Source organism: Mycetomoellerius zeteki, unplaced genomic scaffold (assembly GCF_001594055.1).
Source record: "Mycetomoellerius zeteki isolate Tzet28-1 unplaced genomic scaffold, Tzet1.0 scaffold221, whole genome shotgun sequence".
NCBI lineage: Eukaryota > Metazoa > Arthropoda > Insecta > Hymenoptera > Formicidae > Mycetomoellerius > Mycetomoellerius zeteki.
This window is the reverse complement of record NW_017257184.1, coordinates 1,449,443-1,463,160: the sequence shown is the minus strand read 5'-3', so window position 1 is coordinate 1,463,160 and position 13,718 is coordinate 1,449,443. Positions and strand designations below refer to the sequence as shown.

Here is a 13,718-nt window from a genome sequence, read left to right as displayed (position 1 = left end):
TACATGATCATTTAGGGGTTGGAGAGTGTTAAAACTACTTGTCAGCATCGGACAAAATTATTTAAATTTAGCGGCAGAAACGCCATATTGATTTAACTCACACCTATATCTACCAGAGGCGTTCGTTTCGACAGTTAAATATCATAAGAGATTGTCCACTATTTGATTCTAACATGTCGAAGATTATTTGAAACAGTCTGGTCGGCTTACTCCGTTCTTCGCTGTTCGCTCATTGCGCGACAGTTGTACATACGTTATTTAGCGAGACGATCCTATTAATCGAGTTGCTGTTAACCACTGTGTGTCAAGGGGACGACGCCAGTCGACGCCATGATGGTAGGTGGAACCTATTATCAATCGGTGACCGGCCGTCTGCTTGTTTGACGTGTGAACGATCGGCACGAATTACTTACAAAGTCTGCTCTTCCTTTGAATGTGTCTTGCGCTCTCTAATACGTGAAAAATGTTACAGGACGGAATATGTGACACCACCGACATTTTAAATAGCGTTCCTTCTAAGAAGGTATTTATAGCGTTTCTCTTTTTAACATATCCTTTTCTTCTTTTATTTCCTGCTTGATAACATGCGTATTATCGCGATTGTGCTGTGGATCCTTCCTGGCTTCCCCTCCTTTGTTGTCGCATTCTTGGTAACAACTCGGCACCGTTTATGTTGATGGATCTCTTTCAGACAATCCATGCTGATACCATAGACCTCTCAGATAAATCCCTGCAGGTAGATATCTCAGACGCTCTCAGCGAGAAGGACAAAGTCAAGTTTACTGTACATACGAAAACAACCCTACCTGAATTCCAAAAACCGGACAATCTGGTTGTGAGGCAGCACGAAGAATTTGTGTGGCTCCACGATCGATTCGAGGAAAATGAAGAGTATGCTGGTTACATCGTATGTGTAGAATCTTCTGATACTGTTATTCTGACATTGATGGATATTTTGATATTTGAATGTCAGACACAATCATAGGAATTTACTTAAGAAGTGCCATACATATACCAGCAATAGATCCATAAGATCCATTATATTGAAGCATTTTGTTTTTATCACAATATTGTCAAGATTTAGTTAGCCATTATTGAATTAAGTTATCTAGAAAGCTAAGTAATAATATAAAACATGATCATATAAGAAGAAGGCACTTGTCAGTAATTGTTCGACACAAAATAGAAAAATCGTTATTATGTTTAGTAACATTTTTCAACATAAAATTGAAAGAAATGATTGTGCTTTTTGACACTCAAATGCCAAAAGTTAACTGATATTTTAATGCCGACACACTATATTATAATAGATTCCACCATGTCCACCAAGGCCAGACTTTGATGCATCTCGTGAAAAATTACAAAAACTTGGCGAAGGTGAAGGAAACATGACACGCGAAGAATTTAATAAAATGAAACAAGAACTAGAAGCGTGAGTGTTTCTGTATGTGAATTATAGACCTGTTCTTTTTAGTTGCACTTTTGCACCAGTTCATCTTTCTTCCTTTTCTCTCCGGGAGGAAAGAAGCGGAAGAAAGCGGAACTGATGCAAAAGTTCAGCCAAAAAAACAGGCCTTATATGTTAGATTGGATAGGATCTAATTTTATTAAGTTACTTTTGTGATTTTGCAGGGAATACTTAGCCACATTCAAAAAAACTGTTGCTATGCACGAAATGTTCTTGACTAGGTTGGCACATCATCCAGTTTTTCGGAATGATCATAATTTAAGGGTCTTTTTAGAATACGATCAAGATCTTTGTGTACGAGGTAATGTATTTGCATTTTGCAATTAATATTACAATATATAGAAATTAAGGTGCTTATAGACCATATTTCGTTTATTTTTGCAGGAAAGAATAAGATGGAAATGTTCGGTGGTTTGGTGAAGTCGTTCTCCAAAACTACCGACGAATATTACTTATCAGCTACTGTAAAAGATGTGAACGACTTCTTCGATCAAGAAATGACATTCCTTCAAACTTACCATCATAATTTAAAAGAAGCAACGAGATTAGCTGATCGTCAAACATCTAAACACAAAGATGTAGCGGATTCATATATAAAGATTTCCACTAATCTTTTACAATTAGCTACAACAGATACTGGAAAACTCGAAAGATTTTTAACTAAAATTGCCGAAACTTTCGAGAAGTTACGAGTGAGAACACATTTCTAAATACTTTTTTAGAATTTCTATTTTAATTAAATTAAATCTATTATAAAAATACTTTTGTTTTTGCACAGAAAGTTGAAGGACGGGTAGCATCGGATGAAGATTTAAAATTATCAGATACTCTTCGTTATTATATGAGAGATACAGCCGCGGCCAAGAGACTTCTTTTCAGAAGATTGAAAGCTTTACACGAGTACGAATCTGCGAATCGTGCTCTTGAAAAAGCTCGTGCCAAAAACAAAGATGTTCATGCAGTAAGTGCACATTTCTCTGTAATTCGTAAATTTATATTTATGTAATATCCTCAGCTAATTCATTATAACGAAATACCATACAAAAATATAGGACGCAGAAAATAAATATAAATGAATATTTATTTAAATTAATGGCAGCTAAATTGAAACTGCAGTTATTAGATACTAGAAATGGTTTACAGTCATGAGTAGCATCTAATCAGAACTTCAATTTTTCTTGCTTTTCAAGGCACTGGAGGTTGCTGAGGTGTGTCATGTTGTTTGTGTCCTACATATATTTTCCGTTGTAGTGCTTAAAAAGCATTAGATCTTATTGCCAACCCCTTTTCATTAAACGGATAGATTATAAAAACGATTAATTAAAATCAAGATTTAGTAAATATATATAAATAAAAGAAACTATTTTAGAATTTTACATTTAGTATATTATGAATTTTATAATATTTATGAGTTTTTAAAATACAGTAAGATAATTTTATCATTCCTTTATTGGAAAAAATATAAATAAAAATATTGCAAGATATCTACTTTTTTAATTATATGCAGATGCATTTACGTGATTAATATGTAAAATATATATTTATGAAGATATTACGTTTATTAAATAAGGAAATTGGCACAAGTTAGTTGCTGCAGCACGGAAGTTATCAGAAGTATTGTGCATGAATGACGATTGCATGCAGTATATTGTCTTGATAATTTAGATAATTTAGATGATTTATAATCTGATAACACTTTTATGGTAGAAATAATATAAGTTCTGCTGATGAATATTTTGTTGCATAATTGCATCGAAAGTTTTTAAATAAAAATGTGTGTATTTAACATTTTAATATCTTAAATTTGTTTTTATCAATCAAAAGGCGGAACAAGCACAAACTGAAGCATGCGAGAAATTTGAACAGATGTCTGATAAAGGAAAAGAAGGTAAGTAAAAATAGGTGCAATTATACATCATTTACTTGGAAATTGTACATTCAATATCATTTTGTAGTAGACAAATGAAATAAGAGAAGATAACTTATTTTCTATTTTTTTAAATTGTATAACGTTTCCATATAATTCACAAAATGATATTGATTATTGTCAGAGTAAGACATTGTTACTAATTCTAACGATTTTTTAGAATTAATGGATTTCAAAACTAGGCGAGTAGCTGCATTTAAGAAGAACCTGATTGAGCTAACAGAACTGGAAATAAAACATGCTAAAGTGAGTGTAATGTTCTTATTTTTTTAAATTATAATTCTAACTTTGCAACATATCAAGAATATATACGTTATGTTCGCAGTCTCACGCAGAATTGCTCAAGAAATGTTTATCTGTACTTCGGGAAGAGTGATCTAGTTTTAGCGTTGCCATGGACAAACCTATGTGCATACATTCTGTATGCAGATAACAGTTTATTTAAGATTAATAATGTAATGTAATGGTACTGTAAAATACTATATATTTTTTGTTATCCAAATTTTACTAGATCTATCGTGCTTTGGAAATAAAGTATTGTATTTAAGCTGCAAAGTGACTTCGAAAATCTGATATTTACTATCATTGAGCTGTAAAATGCTATGTAAATGCTACTATTGGTTTTGCTTACTAGATAGTAAGAAATTGCGGTTTTATAAAAGTTTGAATAATACATGTGTTATAGGAAAGTAACACATATTTGTATTATAAAAATGAATTAAATGTTATATATATCAAGTCCCTTTGCAGCTTCGAATTAAGAGCCTGTTACATATATATATAAAGTAAGGTTCTCTATATTAAATATATATATATAGAAGAGAGATATATATATATACATATATGTATAAATAAGAATATATCCATATGAGCATGTTATTACTATATTGCTTAAGTTTAGGACAATTTTGTGAAGGAGGGATTGCTAATATGAAAGCTCAGGATGATTAAAGTTAATATAAACAATTAGATTTTCATATATAAACTTTCCAAATTTTTATGACGATACGCTAGTCTGACAAATAATTATTCATAAATGCGTTCGTTTTAGAATTAGGAAACAAAACAATGCAGCAATGATAAAGGGGACCTTGAAACAATTTATAATAAAGTGCAATTATACTTTTTATCGTAGCGTTGTAAAGCAACATCTGTATTTTCATGTTCTTTTGTATGCACTTCATATCCATTTTTGTTTGTCGTGCAAATCATGTCGAATAGTTTAACCGTCCCTTTTTCATAAACTAAAAAAAGAGGAATCTACATAGGTCAAGTAAGAATCGTCAGAGATAAATAATTTACACACGTATTTTCGTAAGTTTTTATTGAATCGAATCATTTTCTTTTCTATAATACATGATTGCAGACATATACTGAGAAATTCATTAAGTTGCAAGAGTTTATCGTTTAATTCTTTAAGAATTAATTCGAAATCCACCGTATAATGTACCGTACATTATCGTCTTATCTTTAATGTCAGTAGATCCTATAAATATCCTATGAGTGAGTGCAGATAAACGCGCTGCGATGTGGACAACGTCGTATCCCGTTTATCGTACGCCGGTCTTAATTTGGTATCGTTACACCGTAAAGTTAATAATCTTAACAATAACGAACAGTAAAGACGACGCAATAGAAAATACCATTGGTACGCAAAAGTCACGCTGAAAAACGTCTCGTTCTTTTTACGCCTCGTTTTTGCTGCCTACTTGTATCAAATTACATGTATACGATAAATCGAACGTATACTTTCGAAAACAATAATACATGCAACTTCAGTTTGACAGTATCATCTGTGCCTCGTTGTGGATGTGAGTGATTTTAACAAGTTCTGATAAGTAAATTATATTACAGATAATTAGACAATCTCGTTCAACAGATGCATACATTTATGATGTATAGTGTATCAAAATTCTAAAAAATTTGTTGAAAGACACGGATGATTCTGCTCTTTTTATGAAAACAAGTTACTTTATAAAACTAATTAGTGATTTGTTGTTTATAATATTATCTTTGACTATTGATGTGGGATTTCCAATTTTTAATTTGAAATTAAAATATTTCAATATCTTAGCAACAGGAAGAGCTTTTCTGAAATACGCCACACAAACACTTCGCCCGTGTGTTTTCGAAATTACCTAAAAGTCTCGACTTTTTTTCTAATGAATTATGCGTTTCAAAGTTCCAAGAGCAATTTACAGATGTTAAATAAAATTCCAAGAGTAATTTACAGATGTTTCGAATATGCTACATACACTCGCAATTCTGTTCAACACAGTGATAGCTTTTATTCCATTTCCTATGTGAGAAATGATGAGTCCGGGTTCAGTCAATTTCTTTAATTCGGCTTTATTTCGCACATTGGCCAAATTATCATTAGCCAAATTCCAACACTAGTTCTGGAGGCGTTTATTCAGAATATTTATAGTATTCATGCGGTACTCAAACGTGACTGATTATTAGGAATGCTGCTGATCATGCGGCGGATAATTATTGATTCTCACTGTTCAACGAACTTTGATGTACGAATATTCACCGATCGATTACACTCGTTCGTCGTGTATGAATTTTTCACAGGTATAATATCCGTTGAAACATAATGCGCTGCCGGAAGAAGAGAGTGGTTCTTTCATTTTACAATCGTTACTCATACTCTATGCTATGAAAAATGTGTGTAACGATTAAATTCGCAAATTGTGAATGTTTCACGAACAAAAACACGTCGATGAATGTTCCGAAATTCCCGCGATTCTATTCCATTTATCAATGGTAGCGCGGACTCAATTCCGTGTATATTTATTCCATTATCTCTATTACACGTGTATAAAAAAAAACCGTTTTGTGATATAAAAATTTGTAGAAACTCTTACACTCAATTTGTCGTTTGAATTACACCAAAAAAAGTGTAAACGTACATTTGACTGTACATTTCGATCTAAAGCATTATATGTAGATAAGTTTCAAATGTTTTGAAATGACTACGTTTATCATCAAAAAGTATGATGTCTCCGTTGGAATTGTGATTTGATCAAAATGGGAAAACGTACCACTTCAGGACCGTATTCTTGAAAAATATCGCATAAGAAAAGGAGGAAAATACTATAGTATGCTCTCTAAATTCTTTAGAGTGAAATTTCACTCTAAAGAATAAAAATTGAGCCAGTCTTGAAAAAGAGTGGCTCACTTTTCGAGCTTTAAGAGTAAGATTTCACTCTTAGAGCCCGATTCCACCAATGTAACTGAGATTAACTTTAATCTTGGTTCAATTTACTTTTTATCTTTTTCTAATTCTAAGAGCTAGAAAAAGATAGACAGCAAAGTAAACCAAGATTACAGTAAATCTCACATTAGTGAAATCGGGCCTAACAGTTTTAGAAAGTACGTTACGTATATTTCTTTCGTATCTTCGTACGTGGTTTTTTTTAAGAATAAAGTTCGAGATTATAGTCTGCACATTGCGCTAGAATTTTAAATTCGACTAAACTTAAGACCTCCAACAACTCGTCGCGGTGTCTGTCACGTGTCAAGAGACACGAATGCCTCTTAGGTACTCGGATACCTGTCAGGTGTACCAAGACGCCGCTGGTAAATGCTTGGTTCAAGTCGTTTCAAAGTTTCATTAGCCGTCACGCCATGAGAACGCGACTCCATTTAATATCCAAGTAATCGAAAATGAAATGGAATTTTAGAAATCGTTTATTTGCATCTACGCTGGTATTTACGCAAGCAGGCAAATCTGAAAAAAAGATCAGTGGAAAATAAGTCCGCGGTCTCGCTGTATTTCGCTGAATCTCTCGACGTACATCGCGTGTTATCCGTGTTTTCATCCACTGCTTTCATTCTGTACGATTCTACATTAAGATTTGTTCATTCGAGAACGAATATTCCGTATATTCGCGTATATATTCGCGCGTATATTTAATCACGCCCGAATACATACAAATTGTATATTCGACTTGCAAACACGCTTCGTAGGGCTCCCCCCTACCTCTCATTAATATTTCAACTAAATTTTATTTTTTCTCAGTGCTTTTTAAATATGCGATATTTAGTTTTATCGCCACCAACGTCAGTCTTAAACTCTTATCGTTGATCCGTAGCGGAGTAATTTTGTAAATTGCACGATGTGGTCTCCAACTCGTCGGTTTCAAACGCTGAGTCAAATTCATTATGCGACACGCTCGACAATATATCAAGTTTTTTCCCTTTTTTTCTCGTCGGAATGTATAGGACGACAATACTGAGAAATGTTCGGTATGAATAACCCATTTATTCTAACATACATCATATTTTGATTAGAATGATACAATTTTTAAATTAAAAGGTAAGAAAATTTTCGTAAGTCACATATCAACAAAATAAATGATTATTCATACCGAACATTTCTCTCAGTGAGCCAATTTATTTACTCTGCCGGTGACATTTAAAATGCGAGCCATGCCGGCGCCTGACTGCGTTCAGCAGAAAAAGCAGCTTTGCAATTGTTGTAAAATTCCTTAATATAATTGGTCTTAAAATACAACATTTAAACAATCAAATAACCGAGCAAGAAAAGGTGTTAGAAAATAATTACAACATTTATTTCATATTTTTATCCGTATAGAAATACGAAATAAATGTTATAATTATTTTTTAACATTTTTTACTCGGTTATTTGGTTGTTTAAATGTTTAAATATTGTATTTTATTGCTATACAGTGTGTGTGTGTGTGTGTGTGTGTGTGTGTGTGTGTGTGTGTGTGTGTAACGAGTGTTATTTTTTTATTTGTTTATAATTGATCTCGCCCTTAGAGTTCCTCACTGAATTTAAATGTATAAATCAATCCATATTAAAGAATTTTACAACGTTGCAAAGCTCTTTTCTCTGCTGAACGCAACCAATGGCTCGATGTAAACGTAACCACGATTAATTTATCTCGCGATTTCTCCTTGACGCGAAAATACGGTACGAAGAACGCACAGACTCCAGACAGCGTGTGCAGGAAGCAGGCCCGGACGAGGAAGCAGCGCAATGTATATCCGCGCGGTTACGGAGGATTTCGAGCAGATTTATGATAACGGTATGCATCTGGGTCGGCCAATCAGTCTTCCGCCCGGCAGGCCGCAATCCTGGTCTCTCGTTCGCACCTGCATCACTCTCGTCCGCATCTCGAATCGGGCTCGAATCCACTCGGCCGTCCACCGTCCGCGGTGTGTCTGGCTGAAAACTCGAAATAGATCAGCGTCGATTAGAGTCGCCCATCGCTCGAATTCCGAAATTCAATCGGTGATCGCGACAAGAATTTCCTCTTGAATTGTTCTCACTGTTATTTGCCGTTTTTATTTGTGATTGCGCGGTTGTCCTGGTGAAAATAAAAATTGGAGTGTAAGTCGGATGTAAAGAGAGAATGACAGAAGTAGTGTAAACGAAGTTTCTAGGAGGTGAAAATTGGGACAACGAAAAAGAGCATTTACTCTTCTTTTTACGTTTTGTTGTTTCAATTTTCGCCTTCTAAAAGCTTCGTTTACGTTTCTGTTCTTACATTCGACTTACGTTCCAACTTTTATTTCCGCCAAGGTGTTTAAAGGCTCGATATTTCTGCACAAACTTAAAGAGAAAATTTTGACGAAGCAAATTGCGTATAAAGATCGCAGTGAAGTTGATCGTGCTAATCGGCATACTGGTTTCTTTTTCTTCTTTTAGAAACAAAAATAAAAGAAGCCAATATAATCGGCACGAACGATCGGTTCTGTAAGGATGAACCTTTAGACCTTAATGATCAACGTTTCAAATTAGGAGGGACAATCTCAAATTTGAACTCTTCGTCTCACTTTACAACGCATCCCAAATTTTGTTCTAAAAGACATAATTATATAAATATAAATATATATGATTTTATCAAATTGTCCCTCTTTTAAGTGTAAAAATAGTAAATGTGAAAAAATGTGATCTCGTAACTTGACGTAATTTTTGTTGTGATTCCATGTGATACATTAAATATTATTAATTATTTACAAATATAATAATATAATATTGTTTATGTGTTTCGTTAACAATTTAAAAAAAATGTTTATCTATTAAAATTTAATTACCACAATTAATATTTTTTTAAATGTCCCTTTTTACTTTCTTAAGGTGTGGTTACCTTATTTTATTACTTTATCAATATTTCCTCTTCGAGCTTATACAGAAACGTTAGGAACGATCGCGTTACAATATCCATCTTCCCGATAATCCGGCGAAATGCTTGGTCTATAATGACCAATGATTAATAAGCGCGTATATGCATAATACCAGCATGTCGTCGGAGCTGTTTTCCAACGTTCACGCAGCTCGCTCGCTGCATTATTGCGGATGCGCTTACGAATCGCGTATGCATTTGTCATTAAATCGTGCATATAATCACCCGCAATACAAGCTCGCTGCATCGATCGCGAATTTATTACGCAATCGGTATCAATAATTCATCGTGCGTTCACGCCGAGAGGTGCTGGAGATGCCTGCCGAGATATCGAATTAAACGCTGCGCCGCCCGGGTAATTGCGCGATGAACGGATCGCCGTCGAGAGAACGCGTTAAAATTTTACCCGCGCCATGGATACAACACGATTGAAACCTTAGCACATTGCTTGGCATCGTTGCAAAGTTCCTAATGAAGTTTCCCTTCGAGTAATTTGCATCCCGGACTAGTGCCGTTTCGTAAAACACCTTCAGAAGGCTATCGATCTCTTCCTTTCTTCATGCACCGTCTGTGCGTTAATGCGACGAGCAATCTCGAGCACAATACATTCTTAGCATATAATTCAGGCAGGGTTAGGAACGTTATTTCATGAAAGTAACGCGTTATCGTTAACGTTACAGTTTGTTAAAAGTAACTCATTATCCCGTTACTTGTTACTAATTTTTAAAAATTAACGCGTTATTATTACTTAGAAAATAACGATTCGTTACTTTTTTCATTAGTTTTTTGTAATGTTAATGTAAGGTATTAGATTTAAAAATTATATTATTTAATATAATCAATATTAAAATTAAAAATGCCAAAATCAATGTTAAAATTAAAAATTCTAAGCTATTCTTATAGCAAAGTTTTCTTTATTTCTAATAAACCTTCGATAATTCTTTATTTTAATATTTTTGTTTTTAAATACATGCTTATATATCTTTAGGAGATTAGATTGTAAATTATAAACGCAGATTTTATTACAAATTTTTGTTAAATATTGTTTTTAAACATTGATGTTGTTATTAAGAATGTATTCCGATTCATTGCCACTATTAAAAATTTATAGTTCGACGTTATATGTATGTATATTATACATTTTTTCAGTATTGGCAGAGACTATCAAAAAGCAGCCTAAGATATGAAATACAAAAAATCTTTCGATATTGAAATTTCTATTATAAAATATTTTTAACCAAATATATGTATATAAAAATAATGCAATCTATTGAATAGTTCTAAAGATAATAAAGGTTAAAGTAAAGATAAATGTAACGGCTGAATTCGTAACTGTTACTGTATCACAGATAGAAAAAAGTAATGATCATTATCGAAAGAAGTAATGAAAATAGTAACAGCGTTATAAGTAACGCGATACTTTCCAACTTTGAAGATTATCTTATACTAGATGTTTTCCATTCAGTGACACATTTTTATTTTTAAAATCATATTCTAATTCGAGCCGTGAAAGAATGAACGCGATTGACATGGTATTCTTGTTCTCTCATCAATTCTTAAAAAGCTCCATTAATATCATGTCATTGAATCTTGCATAGCAACGAAGGATTAGTGACACAACTGCATTGAACAAAGAGACAAAAAGAGACACATGGACATCATGTTACTTCGTGTACTCAGATCAAAAAGAAAAAAATTCTATTGGCATACTTTTTTGACCACACTTTTTATCGATATGACTTTTCGTACACATGACAGCGACCAATAAGGAAGAAAATTACATTGCGATATTCAACTGTGCTTTACGTTCATTGTTAACAGCTCATCGACTCATGTAAATCGTCATTATTATATTAATAACATATCTTAATTAACTGAAGAGAACCAGTGGTTCCGAAACGTATTATATGTATTTCGAAATTAATATATAAATCATTTCTTGTATGGTTTAATTGTGTGTATAGTTTGCTTCAACTGTAAAAGGCTTGATGATTATTGACCTTGTTTATATTTAATTATTTTTAAATATTTTAAATATTTACAATTATCGTTCTGTCTTTGTTACTTATGGAATGTAAAGAAAAACAGAACGTTTGTGTCGATTTGTGTTACTAAATGGAATTTTAATAACGTTACTTTTAACCACCTATTGTTAAAAGTAATGTTATTAAAATAGCTATGGCGCAGTTAACGTGATGCGCTTTCATTAGGAACGAGCCTGATATTTCTTCCCCCGTGGCAAACGCCTCCTTTCTCTCGTTTTTCTCAATCCTTTTTAGTTTCTTCCTCTTTTTCTTTTTAATTTTAATAATTTTATGATTTACAAAAAACGGCGCGATTCAGTTTCCCGGGTTTGAGAGAATTACTGAGTTCGTGAAATATATATAATGCCGAATCCAATCAGTTTTTAGGTCAAATACAGATCAAATACAAATAGTTTTTGTGTGGACGAATAAATTCCGATATTCAAATCAAACGCACTTGGAATCCTATTAGGGAGGGAAAAAATATTGGCAGTAGCTGGATTAGGCGTATAACTCGATTATTTTTCAATATAATGTTCAAAATAATAATTAAATATTAACTAAAATAATTTTTAGTTGGAATTGCTTTTTAGCTGTAAATTTTGAAAGATGTGTGTGTATGTGTGTATGTGTATATGTGTCAAAATTACTTATTATTTTTTTAAATTACAATATGATTTAATGAAATTTCGTGTTCATAGCCGCTTGTAAAATAACATCAATCGTACAACGATGACTGGGAAATAAGTTTTTTGTCTTTATCTTTTCTTCGTATTTAGTTGCTGATTAAGAAATATTATCGCGTTATAATATATAATAATACAAAATAATAATATATATAAATAATAATAATATATAATAATACAAAATTGATAACAGAGGTTTACCAATATAATTTACCAATATAATTTCCGAACGTTTACCAATATAATTTCCGAATGCCAAGTCGTTTTCCGTGCCAAACGCGGCTATCGAGAGCGATTAAAAGAACAAGTGTTTCAAAAAGGAATCACAAACGCGATGGAACAACGATATCGGTGCAAGTAAAGAAACAAAAGACACGTAGTCTGGAGAACGTTCTTCTCGATTTAATTCCGTGGGGCTTTCCGTTTTCTATTGATGTTTTTATAAGACCGCTATTTCGCCGATTTGCGAGGTCGACGGAAGTAGAGGGAAAGATAGAGAAGATCTTTAGGGGAAGAAGAGACTACGCTACGTTCGCCGAGGGCGAAATGAACCCCCGTGTGCCATGACCCTTTCTTATTACGACCCTCCTTGCCCCTGTTGCGCTCTCCTACGTTATCGAGCCAGATAACGACGGATACATAATACACGGGTGACTGCGTGCGATTCCACGAAATCCACGGAAGCCATCTTCACGCTCCACCGATCAAACGTTACTTTGCGCAGATTTTTCCTTTTTTTCTCTCTCTTTCTCTCTCTTTTTCTTTGCTCTCTTTTCCAACCATCTCTAACAGAACGACCCAAACAGTGCGCCCTACCGCCCGTTGCAAAGGGAACTCATTAAAGGCCCGTTGTACGAAGGAGACCGATCCTTTCGAAGATTTGTAGGTGGAAGCATTACGCGAGAGAGCGAGCACTGAATAGTCGATAATTATTGCGTTCGTTGTACCACCTTGTGTGTCCACGCGGCTGGATATTTTCATCGCGATTTTCGTAATCACCAATCTCGTAATCAAAGCCACAGCAAAATTGTCACGTGGCGAAGATTTGTCGGGAACATTTATTTTGAATATCCAGAGTGGCTGCGTACAGCAAAGAAATATTGTAACTCTTTCATACGATTTATAGTTAGAAAAATTTAGATTCAGTGAAGAGGGCTAGATCAATCATATTAAGTATGTTTTGTCTGTATACCATATCAGCTAAAAGTATATTTGTCAAATAATCCAACCGAAAATAACTAATAAAAAAAAATAAAAATAGATATCAGTCAATATCATTTAAGAAATTTTGATATAATATTAGCCCGTGAAAACATCTTGAAATTAACTGCAAAAAACGAAATAAATAATTTGGCTTGTAATGTTTTATGCAGCAAAATGACTTTATTTTGCTGCAGTCTTAAGTCAATAAGCTTTAAACAAATAAGTGAATCCAAATGAACTTTTGCAAAA

The 13,718-nt window shown here is 33.5% G+C and overlaps 1 protein-coding gene across 3 annotated transcripts; it reads left to right on the top strand.

The window, feature by feature from the left end:
• The first annotated feature begins 162 nt into the window (after positions 1–162).
• On the top strand, positions 163–4,179 carry Snx6 (sorting nexin 6). Of its 3 annotated transcripts, XM_018448336.1 has the most exons (11): positions 163–336; positions 473–523; positions 692–907; positions 1,311–1,432; positions 1,633–1,769; positions 1,853–2,160; positions 2,247–2,429; positions 2,659–2,676; positions 3,293–3,356; positions 3,556–3,641; positions 3,721–4,178. In XM_018448336.1, exons 1-11 carry the CDS (start codon positions 331–333, stop codon positions 3,769–3,771), a joined length of 1,242 nt encoding a protein of 413 aa, XP_018303838.1. In that variant the 5' UTR covers positions 163–330; the 3' UTR covers positions 3,772–4,178. The 3 variants fall into 3 exon arrangements, with proteins under 3 accessions (XP_018303838.1, XP_018303837.1, XP_018303839.1); XM_018448335.1 differs by lacking the exon at positions 163–336 and having other exon boundaries at positions 343–523; positions 3,721–4,179; XM_018448337.1 differs by lacking the exons at positions 163–336; positions 2,659–2,676 and having other exon boundaries at positions 343–523.
• The last annotated feature ends 9,539 nt before the right edge of the window (positions 4,180–13,718 follow it).

Bases quoted from the DNA above. Each gene is read 5' to 3' on its own strand.
- Snx6 (XM_018448335.1), top strand. From the start codon at position 464: ATGTTACAGGACGGAATATGTGACACCACCGACATTTTAAATAGCGTT. The intron at 524-691 runs GTATTTATAGCG...GATCTCTTTCAG, and splicing joins ATAGCGTTCCTTCTAAGAAG to ACAATCCATGCTGATACCAT. The intron at 908-1,310 runs GTATGTGTAGAA...ATATTATAATAG, and splicing joins AAGAGTATGCTGGTTACATC to ATTCCACCATGTCCACCAAG.